This window comes from Chiloscyllium plagiosum, chromosome 31 (genome assembly GCF_004010195.1).
Source record: "Chiloscyllium plagiosum isolate BGI_BamShark_2017 chromosome 31, ASM401019v2, whole genome shotgun sequence".
NCBI classification, from domain to species: domain Eukaryota; kingdom Metazoa; phylum Chordata; class Chondrichthyes; order Orectolobiformes; family Hemiscylliidae; genus Chiloscyllium; species Chiloscyllium plagiosum.
Genome location: NC_057740.1, coordinates 24,672,997 through 24,690,471, shown reverse-complemented (window position 1 = coordinate 24,690,471; position 17,475 = coordinate 24,672,997). Strand labels below are relative to the sequence as shown.

At 38.9% G+C, this 17,475-nt stretch overlaps 2 protein-coding genes across 3 annotated transcripts in view; one reads left to right on the top strand and one right to left on the bottom strand.

Moving 5' to 3' along the window:
- Nucleotides 1-1,502, bottom strand: part of LOC122565325 — a 52,091-nt gene extending 50,589 nt beyond the window's left edge. The window contains exon 1 of one of the 2 annotated variants that reach the window (XM_043721178.1): nucleotides 975-1,502. The gene's annotated coding sequence lies outside the window, so the exon portion shown is untranslated. The remainder of the gene's footprint in view (nucleotides 1-974) is intronic. The other variant, XM_043721179.1, reaches the window with a different exon arrangement.
- Nucleotides 1,503-10,168: 8,666 nt separating this feature from the next.
- oaz1a (ornithine decarboxylase antizyme 1a) lies at nucleotides 10,169-16,906 on the top strand. Its single transcript, XM_043721182.1, is given in 6 exon segments — nucleotides 10,169-10,435; nucleotides 11,681-11,738; nucleotides 11,740-11,826; nucleotides 12,601-12,773; nucleotides 13,414-13,499; nucleotides 16,562-16,906. Coding segments are annotated over 6 exon segments (645 nt in total). The 5' UTR covers nucleotides 10,169-10,325; the 3' UTR covers nucleotides 16,693-16,906.
- The last annotated feature ends 569 nt before the right edge of the window (nucleotides 16,907-17,475 follow it).

Here is a 17,475-nt window from a genome sequence, read left to right as displayed (position 1 = left end):
CACACAGACGGAAGTGGGCTTATCTAAATGGAGTAAAACTTGAGACATCAGCACAAGAACAGAACGTTATAAGTAAAAGGCTGCACCATTGATTTAGATTTGGTAAAGTACCTTAGACGAGAGACATGAAAGGAGGCATGACTAGATAATAAGAAGGAAAGGGAATAGAAGTACAGCGTCCAAGGAAAGTAAAGAGAAATACAAAAGATGGAAATACTAAGTTCACATTAAAGAAGGCAAATAAAACATACATGTAAAACATACCATACAACAGATAAAAATGTAGATACATATGTCCTCATCATAAATGGAGAGTAGGAAGGAAACAAGTAAGACTGCAAAAGAATGCACTAGCAGGTTAGCTTTAAAAAGGACAGCACATTCATAGGATGATTTGATCTACATAATCCATATGATTTCTACATTGATACCACCTCACCAACACACCGTTTTACTAACTTAAGAACACTAGTGAACGGCCTTAGACTCTTATGGAGGTTATTGTTTTCTAGTTTGACTAAATAATTGACAATAATGCTTAAGGGAAAATATTTAAAATAAGAATATTTTTAGTCTATAGAGAGATTTATTTTAAAGAGTTATTTTCATTATTTAATTTTGCTAAAATAATCATACTGACCAAGACTAAGTTTATCTTAGCTACAGTCCTCATTCTTTTCACACATACATACACATAAGCACACATATAAAATGTTATTCTCATGTGAAATACAACAAAATTATTCAAAGTCACAAAAATAATAAATTTCCATTATTTTAATTGCCTTCTTCTATTTGACAATTGTTTTAAGGAAGCAATAATTCGCCAGATCTGCAGACTCCACTCTTATATCGCAACTCGTCCAGAAATAGCAACAGAACCCAGGGGCCATAAAAATGAAAAAGGACGAACAAGATTAACTATTAAATTCATATGTGAATGTGAAATAAATACTTCATCAAAAGTGACTCACTTGATATCTTTCAGAAGTAAGGCAGTTCTATATAAAAGTCCTGATTTTATGTGGTGCTGAGGTCTCGAGCTGCCCCTCTCGTTCTTCTCTGTCTCAGTCTGGGACTGATGAGAAGCAACAGGTGCCAGCTCCGGTAGAATCAAAATATCAGCCAATCCTGTGTGATAATCATCTACAACACAGTCACTAATGAAAGTAACTCTAGAATTGACGGGTAGGACTTGGAATGGCCTGGGATTGAAGTATGTATTATTGGCATTAAGATCTTGAATTCTATCATCCTTTGGAACAGTTCACAATAAGAAAATCATTAGATGTTACTTTACTTTTTTTTAATTTTAATTCTCTTTTCTCTCTTCTAGGCTTAATGTGATGAGCTCATTCTGAAATCGTTACAAAATCTTTCCAGAAATTTCTGAAGCTCAGAGTCAAAATCTGTTATTCTAGCCATCACGACATGGGACTAATTAAAATAATTCAATTAATAGCATTATATAATGTGGTTTTGAATCTATTTTCCATTTCGATTCTCTTTTCAATCGAAACCAGATAGCAAATTTTGGATACTCTTCATAGTATATTTGGTAAAGCTCCAAAAATTATTGCAAATTAATTCATTTAGACCAAAACGACACTAAGTCATGACACTCATTTGCAGAACTAGAGAAGGCACAATGGATCCTTCTGTACCATAACAGTTCTGTGAAAATTCTGGACTTAGATAATACGAATGAAAAATAATCAACCCTTTAATGCATTTTCGTCCTTTCCACCAAAATTAGCAAAGAGGTGAGTATGAACCAAATTGTAACAGAGGACTTGGCCAGCAAATTGAATTCTCCCACTCAGTACATTCTGTGCCTTTGCTTCTTGTTTTCTCCAAGTGTTGTTCAAGATGGAGGAGTAATCATTTATCAATTGAGAGAGATTATTTACTCCTGAATATTTGTTTACACTTCAAGTTGTTTTCATCGCGTGATTCCATTCAGAATGTGAAGACATGATCTATTTATATAAAGGTCTTAAAAGTGTCCATCATACTTCAGGTCTCCCTCTTCAGACTCTGCTGGCATAGAAAATGTAAACATATCACAACTGAACAATCTTTAAAAAGCAGTGAACAATAGGGGAGAATTGTTTCCTGTTTTAACCTTGGACTATTGAAATACAGAGGAGAAAGTGAGGACTACAGATGCTGGACACACTTTCCTCATTCCTGAAGAAGGGCTTATGCCCGAAATGTCGATTCTCCTGTTCCTTGGATGCTGCCTGACCTGCTGCGCTTTTCCAGCAACATATTTTCAGCACTATTGAAACACAATTTACAATAACAAAGAGACAAACCAAGCAGATGCTGGTGGAGGGCATTCTTAAAATAACAATTAATGCCTATCTGATTTGTTATTCCAAAAATACACTTGTTTTATATCCAAAGTGTACATTACATAACAGATTAAATATAATAAAGCATAGCATGAAGTTTATTTAAATATAATACATGGATCTTAGAAACCCTACTTGCAAATAGAGCCCATTCAGTTGACACCAACCCTCAGAGCATCCTATCCAGAAACATAACCCCCGTTATCCTGCATTTTCCATGGCTAATCCACCTAGCCTGCACATCCCTGGACCCTAGGGGCCAATCCATCTAACCTGCACATAAAGTTGAACTGTGGGAGGAAACCGGAGCATCCAGCAGAAAACCACAAAAACACAGGGAGAATGTGCAAACTCCATACAGTCATCCAAGGCTGGAATTGAACCCAGGCCCCTGGTGATGTGAGGCAGCAGTGCTAACCACTGAGCCAACACTTGCCTCACTGTACTTATTCTTTATATATACAATACATGTTTACATTTCATAATCAAACATTCTCTGGCACATACAACCCCAGGAATTTTAGACATTTTCTAGTTCCTCAGTTTGTTATGAGAGAGTGCCTTGGAGCCTAACTGACTTCCAGACATGTTAGGCTTTATTTCCCCTTGGTCAACAGAATGCAAGAGCAGACCACTTATCAGCTAAATCTACAGCCATACTGCAGAACCCAGCCTAACTGAGCAACATAGTGTTCAATTGTTCAATATTTGTTCATGTGTCAGATTACTAATCATTCATAGTCAGCTGTTAAGCCTCGGGTGTGCACAAAAATTGAAACTAGCTGAAAATAAAAACTAGTTGTAAGCATGATTGCAGAAAATGTAAACCATTATAAATAAAGCTCCCTTCAGCTAAAGGGTTGAACCTTACGGTGTTTTGGCAAAGTGTAATTTTTGGCAAATTTTATAGTTTCTTGTCCAAGAAGCCTAGCCCATTTCCTCACGCTATTGTCCCAGACTTACCATCATCAAATTATCTTCCCCTCCCCTCCACTCAGAATCTTTCTACCAAACCCTATTTGACTCCTCCACTACTCCTCATACACCCATTGCATCTTCCCAAACATTAGCAGAAGGCGTAAAACCTGTGTTTTCACTCGTTTCCTCCTCATTGAGGAAAGACCAAACACAGACTGAGTGACCACTTTATGAAATACCTCCGCTTTGTAACAGTGACCCTGATAATTCTAGTTACTCACTATTTTAACAAACCATCTCGCTCCCATGCCTTTCATCCTGGGATGCTACACTGTTCCAACAAAGCTCGATGCAAGATGGTAAAATAACATCCCAGTTTTCCTTTAGGCATTTTAGCCTTCAGAACTCTACATTAAGTTCCACAACTTCAGAACTTGACCTCTGTCCAGTTTGACTACTACCTGTTCCTTCATACAGGCCATGGCTTGTTAGGAGAAGGAGAGGATTGCAGATGTTGGAGCATCGAAAAGCATGGTACTGGAAAAAGCATAGCAGGTTATGCAGCATCCGAGGTTCAGGACAGTCGACGTGTCGGGCATTAGCCCTTCATCAGGAATGACTCATGCCCTGTTTGGGCTTTGCTTTCAGCAGAAAGGACCAATTTTCTCCCTTTGATACAAATAATTTATATCTATTTTACATCTCTCTCTATCCTTTACCAGAATTGGTACTTTTCATAGTTTGGTTTTGGCACCATCACCATCTATTCCACTCGCTTCTCCTCCCTCTTTGAACATGGTAAAAAACCATCACTTTCAAGCTCTCAGTTCTGAGGAAGCATCATACTGGAATTGAAACATTAACTCTATTTCTCTGCACAGATGTTGCCAGACCTACTGAGTTTTTTTGTTTTTATTTCAGATTTCCAGCTCTGCAGTATTTTGCTTTTATTTGAATGATAGTTGGCAATTTGATATTGAACTTTATTATGATTAATACACTACAAATCCTGAGGTAAAGATATAATAGGAGAGTGCAAATGATGCATCAGTACTGAATACTTTTCCTTCTCATCCCACATCACTCATGGAAGGCATAAGAAAATCTTGTACTTGATTCTATTGAGATGGCAACAGTTCCATAACTCTATGCACCCCAGAAGGGCCCTTGCATTTGGTGTGTGCATTTTAAGGTAATTGGTGATTACTTCTGCTTCACAGAAATGTCTCTCCAATTTGCAAAGGTCAATAACATGGTCAACATTGTTTATGACCAGTTTACTTGTCCACTGCATGTATTTCACATGCACTATCATATGATTGCAAATGCAAAACTAATACAACTGTCCGTTGAAGAGCCTCCTGTCACTTAGAAATGAAGCACACAGTTTTGGCCAGGAAACAGACACAGATTCCTCACTACTCCAGGAGCATGACCACAGCCATATTTCATTTATAGGTTGCATTTAGCACTTGACAGATCATAGAATACAACATAGTTGTGCTCAATAGTGTGAGTAATAGACTCAGCCTCGACGTCAGGTTCCCTCCAAACCCTCCATGTTCCTTTTTATCTAGCAGTTCCTGGACAGCTCATATGTACTGAACCCTATTATGTTCCCACCTACAACCTTAACTATCACTCCAATTCTTATCCTTCACATCCCTACAATTTATCACGCTCACCATCATGCAGCACAATCCCCTTGATGAGGCCGCAATGGTGGCAACTGCCTATCACTATACATCCCACATACTACCAGCTCATCCTACTTACATATCGATATCCCCACTTCACTGTCCTTGTACTCTCCATATTCCAGGTTGCTGCCTTGAGTCCCCAGCATTGAGTCACCCCAACTTCCTACTGCAGCAGGTACCCAGATATCCACCCATGAAATTCATTCCTATGGTCCCCAGGACTCTGTTCCCTATGGTCCCCACACTGACTGACCTGGACATATAGCCCTAAATGTTGACTGTTCGGCCCCTGTCCAAACTCTGTACATCTCCCCAACTAACAATCTGCTGAGCCCCTGATTGGCTCCACTGAATCTGTGGTCCACTCCCCAGTCAGGAGATGAATGGAACCCCTGACCCAGATGGCCCCGTTGGGACATCTAAACATACCAAAATCCCTTGACAGATCATGAACTGATCTTGACTAACTGTACTGGCCACCGCCCCAGCCTGTCTCAACTCTGACTGACAGCAGCCCTCTTTGTTTTTAACTGAGTACTACTCACTTTTAACTTTGAGACACAGCCATTTGATGTGTTTGTTGTGTGAGTTGCTGACACATGTTGTGGGTGTTGTATTGATGTTGTGTGTACTGTGCAGCAACATAGTCACTCTCTTGACTGATCACTAATATTCCTTCAAAGCTGTGCAGTTGCATGGCCACACTCAGCATGCCAGCACCATGCAGACCTCTGAAGGATTGTAACTTTTAAGGCAAAGATAGATTTTTGAACAGTAAAGGAACTAAGTGAGCTGATTAAGTCACTTTTTGCTCTTAATGTTGAGAAAGGCCTCACATGACATCTCATGCAATTTTAGGAAATCTGCCACCATATCCCATATCATTCAGATTTCACCGGTAGAAAGTATCCTATCACCTCTGCACATTTCTGAGAGATAAAACACATCAAGCAATACCAATTACCATCTGCTTCTACTGGGTAAAGTAAATTTGTCAGGTGTATTTCTACATAGGTGATCCATTTAAGTGGCCTTACATTTTAGATCATTGCTATAATATGGTATTTTGAAAAACAGTAGAACGTGTTATTGCAAGTCCGAACAACTTCAAACGTTGTTGTCTTACACAATGAAAATATATACAGGATGTATAGAAGTGATGACAAATAGTTATGGAGTAACATAAATGATAACAGTCTCTGGAAGTTGCTTCAAAGTCTTGGATGTTTTTAGGTTGTAATGAAATGTTAGTTGCTTTGTTTGATTGCAAAAGTTGTGATGGGAATATTTTCCATAGGTATAAAAATTAGCTTTTCGGAAGTATTTATTTTGGAAAAGCACATAGAGGTGAGGAAATTTGGGGAAATAAATAACTTATCTTGAAAAGTGTTCATATTAAAGAAACTATGCTGGAGGTCTTAAAAATGATAAAGGTAGTTAAATCCCTGGGACCTGATCAGGTGTTTCCCAGATCTTTATGGGCAGGTAGGAAAGGGATTGCTGGTTTCCTTGCCGAAATATTTGTAACATCGACAGCCACGGTGAGGTGCTAGAAGACACTTGGTTAGTGTTGTGTCAATATTTAAGACTGGCTGTAAGGAGAAGCCAAGAACTATAGATTGGTGAGCCTTATGTCATTGGTGTGTAAATTGTTGGAGGGGATTCTGAGTGACTGGATTTACATATATTTAGAAAGGCAAGGACTGATTAGAGATAGTCAACATGGTTTTGTGTGTGGGAAATCGTGTCTCGTTAACTTGACATTTTTGTCTATATGACATTGTCTATATGGACTTCAGCAAAGCATTCAACTTGGTTCCAAAATTGGCTTGAAGGTAGGAGACAGAGGGTGGTGCTAGAAGGTTGATTTTCAGACTAGAGGCCTGTGACCAATGGTGTGCCACAAGGATCTGTGTTGGGTCCAATGATTTTCATCATTTATATAAAGGATTTGGATGCGAATATAGGAGGTATAGTCAATATGTTTGCAGATGATACCAAAATAGGTGGTATAGTGGACAGTGAAGAAGATTATCACAGAGTACGATGGGACCTTGATCAGATGGAATTTAATGTACATGTGCGATGTTACATTTTTGTAAAGCAAACCAAGGCAGGACTTTTATAGTTAATGGTAGGGTTCTGGGGAGTATTGTCAAACAAAAAGACCTTGGGATGCAGATTCCTTGAAAGTGGAGTAGCATGTAGACAGGGTGATGGCGAAGGTATTTGGCATCCTTGCTTTCATTGATCAGAATATTCAAGTGTGGAAGTTCGGATGTCATGTGGTGCAGTGGTAGCTTCTGTGCTCCTGATCAGGAAGGCCCAGGTTCAAGTCCCACCCACTCCAGGTGTGTACTATCATCCTTGAATGACTTGTTTAGAAAAACAGGTTAATAAAAACAATTATTTTTAAGATGTAATTGGTGAGCTCACTCTTAGAATACTTCCTACAAGTCTGGTCACCCTTCTACAGGCAAAATATTAAACCTGAGAGGATGGAGAAAAGATTTACAAGAATGTTGCAAGACTTGAGGGTTTGAGCTACAGGGAGAGGATAAATAGACTGGGGCTTTTGTCAGAGTCTGAGGGCTGACCTTATAGAGATTTATAAAATCATGAGTGGCATGATAGGGTGAATAGCCAAGGTCTTTTTCCTAGGTTGGGGGATTCCAAAACTAAAGGGCATAGTTTTAAAATCAGAGCTGAAAAAATTTAAAAAGACCTGAGGGGTAACTTTTTCACACAGAGGGTGGTGTATGTATGGAATGATCTGCCAGAAGTGGTGGTGGTGGGTACAATTACAAATTTAAAAGGCATTTCGATAGGTATTTGAATAGGAACGGTTCAGAGGAATTTGGGCCAAATGCTGGAAAATGGAACTAGGTCAGATTGGGATGTTTGGTTGGCGCAGACAAGTTTGACTGAAAGGTCTGTTTCCATATTCTATGACTCTATAACTTTGACAACGCTCTATCCGTGTCAGCTCTTCACTCAGCTAATGTTACAGCCGAAGCAGAAAACTCTTGACTTTAAAGCATAGAATGCAGCTTTTAATCCGAGAAATTTTTTCAAACCAACATGTTCACTCATGTTTTGATAAAATTCCAGGGTAAGTAACAGTTGAATCCACACCTATAGGGACACTACAACCACACACAAGACCTGTCACCAGTAAACCTGTTAAGTCATGTTGGACAATTAACATTCAGTATTGATTCAGGTACAATTTTTGACAAATACCTGTAATTACACATAAAATGTCAACACTATATCTTTCTGCCTTGAGATCCAAAATAATTCTCTTGCCTGTAGCAATTACAATCTTCCTCAGTAATTTATAAATTCATTATTTTTTTTCTTCTTATAGAAGTGATTGAATGTAGGGTACTTGTTGTTGATAATACTGAGTTTCACTCTTTTGGTCAGAATTTGAATGATTTAATAAAAACAGCTGAAATGTGCTGAGTTGTCAGTTACATCTTTGGAAAAAAAGATTCCTCGCTATTCCTTACAATTTATTCCAAATGAATAGTTAGGTTAAGATATCCAGTTGAAGACATGGGTTTGTATCGTTTTCCTTACTTGAATGGCTGCTAGCAACATTTTCATAGATTTTGAAGTATTGGCTGATTATATTTTTCAGGTAAGCTGTTGAGTATAAAACAGGTACCCCAATAGATTGAGTACAAAGGAAATCCGTGCAGGGGATGGTCACTAGAAGCAGATGACAATTGGTATTGCGCAATGTGTTTATACCTCAGAAATATGCAGATGTGATACAATATTTTCTATGGATGAAATCTTCCCAAGACCTTGGAATGATGTGGGATATGGTGACAATTTGTGAGAATTGCATGAGATGTCATGCAAAGCCTTTCTCAACATCAGGTGCAACAAATTATATTTTCCAACTAAGTTCTGGATGTAGAGACAAAATACTCGCCAGTGAACTGGGATCACAGATGGTCTGGTCCCTTTGGAATGGAGGATAAAACTGAGCTTGACAGTGGCAAGTTACTGGAAGAATGGAAATATTTCAAACTTACTGAATAAATGTTTTTGAATATGTAATTAGCAGGGAAGAGGGTGTTTTCACTGGCTGAGTGGATATCTAGAACTCAGGACACAATTTCAGTTTAATTGCACACCATTTAGGACTGAGGTGAGGATAGATTTTTTTCATCCAGAAGTCTATGAAACGTCCTCTTTCCTGAGTACAAATGATCAAGTATACTTACTGAGTTCCATAAATTCATGAAAAAGAGCACAAAGGCAAAATACAAAGGATGCTACAAACAGACAGAAACAAACAGAAAACCCTGGAAATATTCAGCGCTCTGGCAGTGTCTGAGTTAAATATTTCAATTAAGGTGCTGTAACCTTTAATCCTGAGGTGTGTGACCTTTCATCAGAAAATTGAGCACGGTGTTGAGCTTGAAGATGAGCCACGACCTTGTTAAAAGGTGCAGGGAGCTCGAGATTTCTGTTTGGACTGCTGTGATTTTTTTTCCTGAAATGAAGTAAGTTGAAGGTGGATTAATTTGTCCATTTGGTGGTGTTGATAATAATGATTACAAGACAGGGAGAAACACTGACCGGAGTGAATCTCTGAGTTCACCCACTGGAATACTGAATTCATGAAAACAGCAAGCACCCAGCCTGATGCTTTGGACAGTTAGAGGCTGAAGCCATTTTCTGACAGTCGGTAATAAATAAGAGATCTAAGAGTAGGGCGACCACACTGGAACTCCAGTCCCGCATTGCCTCTTCCTCCCTTCCACCATTTCACTCCAACCCATGAAAACTACAAAAACAAACGCCGCAGACTCCGATAAAACTTCACTTCCGTCGACACTTAAAATAATTTAAACTGTCGGCAGTAGTTAACGTTTGAGACAATATATCCGTATACATTTTTAAAAATAAAATTGAAACTTAAATAGACACTCTGCAATCCCAACGATGAACGACTGCGGTTTTTTTTAGAAAAAAATTAGAAATATTTTTAAACAAAAACCTGCGGCAGAGTCGGTCCGTTGGATTTGAATTTTTTTTTGGTGGGGGAGGGGGAGGTGAAGGAAAAAGCCGTTAAACTGGAGATTGGGGGAGGGGAGGCGGGGGCGTTCAGGACCTGTTCCCATGAGGCGGTGCGGCCTCCCCGGCCATCGTCTATAAATAGCCCCGCCCCACCGATTGCTGCGTCATAGTCGGTCCGACTGCCAGACGCTGCGTGTGAGGCAGTAGTTCGTTCTCTCCTTTTTTTTTCAAAAAAATTTCCAGACCAGCGTGTCCGGCACGGCCGAGCCTTTCACCTGGTGTCCCGTGGAGGAAACCCCTTTAAGGCCGGATGGTCAAGACCTCCCTTCAGCGCATTTTGAATAGTCACTGTTTTGCTAGAGAGAAAGAAGGAAACAAAATGCCATCCATGACGTTTAGTAGTAATACTAGTACCGAAAGGTAGGGGGTTTTCTCCGCTTCGAATAACAAAAAAAGACAAACGCGAGGCGAGATTGGCTTCACCTTCTTTCACGCCCTTTTTCTTTAAACTCTTATCTCTCCTCCAGATTAAATACCCGCGATTTCTGTACACCAGGTGTAATAAGCCAAATTTTCGCACAACAATGCGGTTAAGAAAGTGGTCTTGCGTCGACGGAGTTCTTAATTTTTCCCCTACTGTGTCTTATTATATGAATTTAAATCCTTAGACATTTCCTCTTCAGAAACGAAAGCCTATCACAACCTCCACCCCCCCCCCCTCCAAAGAAAATTCTATAATCTCGATTAGTTATTTCTAATCATCAAGGAGCAAAGTTAATGGGTGGACGCGAAGTGTAAGGTTCGTAAAATGGCGACTGGGTTTTTTTAAGAGGGGGGAAACAGGGCCTAGGGTTGATTTTTTTTTTCTCTCTCTCACTCGTCAAGCTGTGGACAGATAAATAAGAGGTTGGTAAATTCCCCGGAGGATGTAACTCTGCTGAGTCGACGTGGTGCCTCTGATGGTTGGAGACTGGGAATGCAACAGGAAGTTTGCACTTTCTCTCTCTCTCTCTCTCAGCGCCTGCCCATTGCTGCCAGATCGCAGGAGGCCAACCAGGCTCTCAACAGCCACACTTTTCACGACATTCCCCTCTGCACCACTACAGTGCCATTTGGGAGAAATTGGAGGATAGAAGAGCAGTGGCATTAATGTCCAACTTGATATTTTCTTCCACTTTTTAAAAATAGTGCTTTTTTTTAGGCAGTTGGGTAAAATTATCCAAATAAAATGTTAAGACAGTTGGCTGATCTACAAGGCCAAATTGGTTATTTCAGCTCTATATCAGCACAGTAATTTAGCAGTTTGTTGTAATCTCAACGATTTTGTTTCTGCCACCTTTGTTTACTCTAATACAACAGAATTGGGTGTGTAAAAATTGGTTGTTCCTTTTGGATTGACGTGTTCAAACTTATGCTGACTCTTAATGCCATGCATCATTCCCCTTTGCTGAGAAAAAACAGCAATGTGCTTAAACTTGAAGCAAAAAAAGGAAAATTGGAAGATTGTCTAAATCAAACTGTTAGTAACTAGTTGTAGTTGAGCTGTTTTGTGTTCAGACTGAATTGATATTTGGTGTAGATAGTTTGTTACAGGAACATGAATTTCTAGTTTTTGTTTTTTTGAATCCAGATGGCGAAATTGCACTAAACCCGGTTTTATTTTAGTCCCAGGCTGTCATCCAGTTGCTGTCGTAACCCTGGTCCGGGGCCTCTGTGGTGTTCCTGATGTCCCTCACCCACCCTTGAAGATCCCAGGTGGGCGAGGGAATGGTCAAAGGGATCACAATCTTGCAGCTAACATACTGTATTCAGTAAGTATTGAGCTACTAAGCTGCAAAATTAACAGCTAAACTTTGAATTCTTCTCCAGGCGCAGCATCTATTCTGTATATCTAACTAAGGGAAGCTGCTATGCGAGTAGAAGTTTGAAAGTAAGGGATGATTTTTATGGGTTGAGATTGGAATTGAGCTTTTTGGCTTGGGTGTATTTGTAGCTTAAGTTGATGGAATAGATCAGTTGTAATTGCCAAGAAAGCATATGAAATTTGAATGCTGGTAGTTTGTACCTTTTAACAGAGTCAGAGATGTACAGCATGGAAACAGACTCTTCGGTCCAACCTGTCCATGCCGACCAGATATTCCAATCCAGTCTCGCCTGCCAGCACCCGGCCCATATCCCTCCAAACCCATCCTATTCATATACCCATCCAAATGCCTCTTAAATGTTGCGATTGTCCCAGCCTCCTCCACATCCTTTGGCAGCTCATTCCATACACATACCACCCTCTGCGTGAAAAAGTTGCCCCTTAGATCTCTATCTTTCCCCTCTCACCCTAAACCTATGCCCTCTAGTTCTGGACTCCCTGACCCTGGGGAAAAGACTTTGTCTATTTATCTTATCCATGCCCCTCTTAATTTTGTAAACCTCTAAGGTCACCCCATGTGTTCTTTGACTGCAGGCTAATTAGAGGATGACTGCGAGTGCTGCTTTTGTGTATTTGACAGTTGATCTACATATGATTGTAATGGCTCCCAGCAATCCAACCTCTTTAAACATTGTTATAAAATATTTATCGTATTCCCCAGGATAATCGGCTGAGTGTAACAGAAGATTTGAGTGCAAATGGCAGGACTAAAATTCTCCACTTCCAGTCCAAGCTTACTGATGCAAGAATTGCTCACTGGAGAGCAGTACTGAATAACAACAATCTGTACATTGAACTCCCAGGTGGAGTCCTGCCAGAAGGAAGCAAAGAAAGGTATGTGGTACTGCACATGATTAGCTCAGCAAATCGATCATGTATGAAATTTTCCTGTTTAGTATTTGCTGGGTCAAATATTCTATGGTTAAGCATTGGGTGTTAAGTGGTACTTTTACTAGCCAGTTATCATTATAATAAACCAGTAATACCTGTATGTTTGATTACTCCTTAGAGCTAAAAATAGGCTACGTCATTGGTTACTCAGTTTGTTTTATGCTGATTATCTTACCACAAATTTCAGTGGAACCTCTACCTTGAGTTGAGGTTCTAGTCTCAGACAGGACATGATTACACACAGGTCTGGTGTCAGTTAGCTAGTTGGCTAGACAGCTGGTTTATGATGCAGAATGATCCCAACAGTGTGACTTCAATTTCCGCACTGCTAAGGCTACCATGAAGAACTCTTTGCTCTCTCCCCTTGCTTGAGGTTAAGCCTCTTCCCGTTCTCTTTAATGAGAGAGCAGCCCCATGATCCAGTAGGAAAATGGCAGCTTTACCCTTAAAAACCAGTGGGTATTTTCAAGCACTATTGATATAATGTAAATACTAATATAATGTTAAAGTAATTCAAACCTTTTCCTGTTGGTGTTTCTTTATTGAAGAATAAATCCAGCATTTTACTGGTTTTTTTTTCCAGTTTTGCCATCCTGCTTGAATTTGCAGAAGAACATCTTCAAGCTGAGCATGTGTTCATTTGCTTCCACAAGAACAGGGATGATCGAGGTAATTGAACAGTGTTGATAGCATCTGTGGTCCTTAATATGCATTTTCGTATGGCAACCATTTCTGAGTTAGCCCCATAAGTAAGCAGTCTGTCTAATATGGCAACATTATTCTAGTGTTGTCATGGGTTTCTCATTCACTTAGCTGGAAATCCAGACAGTTCCCTATATCCTCCTCCCATTGTTAGCTTAACATGGAGTTGAAATTTTGCTTCAGATTTTATCCATGAAAAAGTGACAAGAGGAGACCGCTTTGCCCTTCAGATGTGCCCCACCATTCAGTAAGATCATGTCTGATCTGATTTCAACATCAACTATACATGCCCGTCTACCCCTAATCTAAAATCAGTTTACCTTTGCCTTAATATTATTTAGATTTTGCATCCAGTCTTTTGTGGAAAGGAATTCCAAAGATTCTTTTTATCTTTGAACGTGACCCCTCGTGCTGTATTCTCCCACAGGAAGTAATATCCTTTTAACATTTATGTGATCATGTCCCTTGAATCGTTTTGATTCAGATGATACCTTTAATTGACTGTCAGGCTAAAGTTTCTTGAGATAAAATACTGAAGTTAGTAATTAGCCTTTGCAACTGCACTTCCCAAATTAAGTTTTAACTTTGATTGGGAAGCCTTTACTTTTGGGCTGTTTGGAGAAGGGGTAGCCGTTGGTTGTTGTGAGAACAAATATTCTTTTATTCAAATGTTTCAGTGACACAACAATGTTGAACTAGCTGAAAATCTCATCTTTCTGATGCTGTAAAAATCCAAGTGCACTTTCCAGATTTGAAGCTTACATTTCCATTTTATCTGCAGTCTTCACTGATTAGTTCCAGCTTATTGGTCCAAGGGGAAGCTGCGCAATTTTAGAATTGATAGCTCATGACCATGATTCCAAATGTCCAGACAAACAATTGCACTCACTTACTTCCTTGCAGTATGCCATTTTCCATCAATCTGTAGACTGTATTGCAGAACTTTTCTTCTTGGTCAATGACCATAGTTGTACATACAGGTCATTCTGCTATAATGTGACAGTTGTTTTTTTCCAATCTCGTGTTGTAGAAAATTACATTATGGAAAGCTGTTTTAGAAAATCTCACTGTATAAGATCACTAACAGGAAATTGCTATATTGGTTCAGTAGAAAATTTATTATCCGAGCAGCGTCCTAAATTCATCAATCATGTTATAGCCAATTGCACTGATGAAATGTGCATTATAGCAGAACACCTGTAGTATGAAGAGAAAGGTGCATTAGCAATACAAGTGATGTCTGGCAGCTTCCTTAGCATTGTCTTGCAATAGTAGTTCCAGTGACTTAAGTTCAAAATTGAAATTAGTGGTGGTTCTTCTGCCCACCATTGTGTGCAGAAATGGAAAACTGTGCTTGGCTATTTGATGTGCCGTGGAATGTGATTGGTTAAAAGGATAATCTGTAACACCTTGTTTAAAAAAAATCTACAATGCGAGAGCTCAAGCAGAATCTTCAGTACAGAGATTTTGGACATTAGAATTTCATTTCAAATAATACAAAATAAAATGTGCTCTAATTGGGGTGCGTCAGGTGTCTGTTTTCACTACCTAAAACTCTAACTCTAAAATGTCAAACGGTCAACTATCTTCATCTGAAGGATAGGTATTCATTGAATATAACAATTTTGAACATTAAGGTTAGGGCATAAATTGTATGTAAAGTAACCAGAATGTGGCTTTTATTTGAGACTCATTATATTTTTAAAAAAAGTTCTTGGTGGACTGATCTGAATAAATTATGGACCTATTGGTAGACTTCTGATTTGGACAAAAAGACCACTGTCAAATTTGGCACAACAGCTTCAACTCAGTAATGCAGTGTCATTGCTCTTGGATGACTGCATCGTGTCTGGCTTGTCATCTGAAATGGGTCATACACCCACTCTAGTTGCTCATCATGAGTGTTGAACTTATGATTTTAAAAGTTTCCTTATTCAGCCTTCAAAGGAAATGACTGAGCTGGATTAAGTAGAATTCGTGTATGCTTTTAACCATCTTTGCCTTTTTAAAATTGCATTTGAGTAGAAGAAATCCTTAAGATTGCCTGGATTCTCTCTATTAGTCATGGCATTGTAAAGCACCTTCTACGTAAAGACCTAGAATGTTGTGCTCAAAGCTAACTTCAGTGTTTCTAATTTTGAAACTTTTGCAGTTTAATTAATGATTAAACTGTGACTATTTCATTCAGCTAGTTTACGAAATGTTTGCAGTTTTCTGCAATTTTCTGAAAACTTGCAGAGCAGATAGCTTTTAGTTCATGTATTGTAACAAGGGATCCAAAGTCATTGACTGAGATTAGATTGTGGTGAGAATAGAAAGAAATTGAATAGTAGAGGTAGATTATAAAGCTTTCTTGAATATTCTCCATCATTGAAAATTTATATAGATGGACCAGCATCTTTGACTAGCAGTGTCATCACATAAACTAAACCGAAATGACCTCCCTGAGCTGTGCAGCTGCTATGAGGTTCTGCGCATAGTGGTCAACAGCTTGCTGTACTCACTTCTGCTTATGGAAATTATCACCCCACAGCCCTCAAGGACCACATGAACAAAATTAGTGGGGGAGGGCTTCTGAACAGTTGTGAGCAAACCAAGACGTAACAAACAGATTTTTACTTCCTGTTTTATTGTCTAGGGGCATATGTAGGAGATTAATATTGAAGTTTAAGATGAAACTATAATTTTGGATTCTATGGAATAGAGAAATTTGATTTTCAGTCTTGACTGATTGTTCAAAAGTGTTTGTTTAGTACATTTTAAAGGAAATTGCCCTTTACCACAGCACAACTTTTTCATAAAGACTGGCATAAAGAGTGGAGGTTTGAGTTGAATCAGTGATTTATTTCTAGCTGGATCATTCACTGAAGTGGGATATATTTGAGTACAACTAAAGAATTTCCATGTTTATTTTGTATGCAAACATTTGCTGAGTAATGGTAAATATTGTCAGCTTTGTCTTTAGTACAAGTTAGGCTGAAGAAATTATTACTTGCATGGAAGTATTAACTCTTGTTTTTAAATTCCAGCTTCACTGCTTCGCACATTTAGCTTTCTTGGCTTTGAGATTGTGAGACCTGGACATCCCCTCGTCCCGAAAAGACCAGACGCTTTCTTCATGGTGTATACATTTGAAAGAGACTCATCTGATGAAGAATAAACTTGTGCTTTTATCTTGCTCTCCTGTTTTGGGTTTTTTGTTTTTTGTCTCATCTGTGAAGGTATATTGGTGAAATTCTGTCTTATCTAGCATTGCAGCCTCAGGAGAATCTTCAGGTTCAGTGGTGGTTGGTTGGATAATTTCACTTGTACTGTATCTCAGTTTGCATGTTATGATTATAACGAATAAATTGCTCACCATGAAATTAACTGCATACACGTTTTAGTTTTGGTTGACATGTTGCATTCATCTTAAATAAAATGTATTTTTACTGTTGAAGTACTTAGTTTGGAGTGAATAAAAATGTTTGACCATCATAGTTTCAGGCCGCAAGGCTTAATCTATCCCTTCAACCTCTCCACCCCTTCTCTCCCTTTGAAGAGATGCCAGTGGAATGGGGCCAGTAGTTGAACTTAAAATTTGGGTCAGTATTGCAAACAAGATTGCTTGCTCTTACGGAATGTGTTGGTATTGGTTCAGTTTCCCTCAGTCAGGTATGGTCACAATATTGCCGTTGCTCCTGGTTGATATTGCACATCTTAAGTACATAGGAATATGGGAGATTTCTCATTTAAATTTAGCAACTGTACACAACAGTTGCATAGTTAGTTTTATCTTAAACTGAGTTCTTCAAAGGTGGAGGAGTGGGCTACTTAAATTTATTTTAGCACAAAGTGGCAACACTGATTTCTAACACCTGGCATTAATTTATCTTCCAAATTAAAAATTTTTGGTTAACTTTGAAACTGCACATGTAGAAAACATCAGAGCAATAATGGCCTT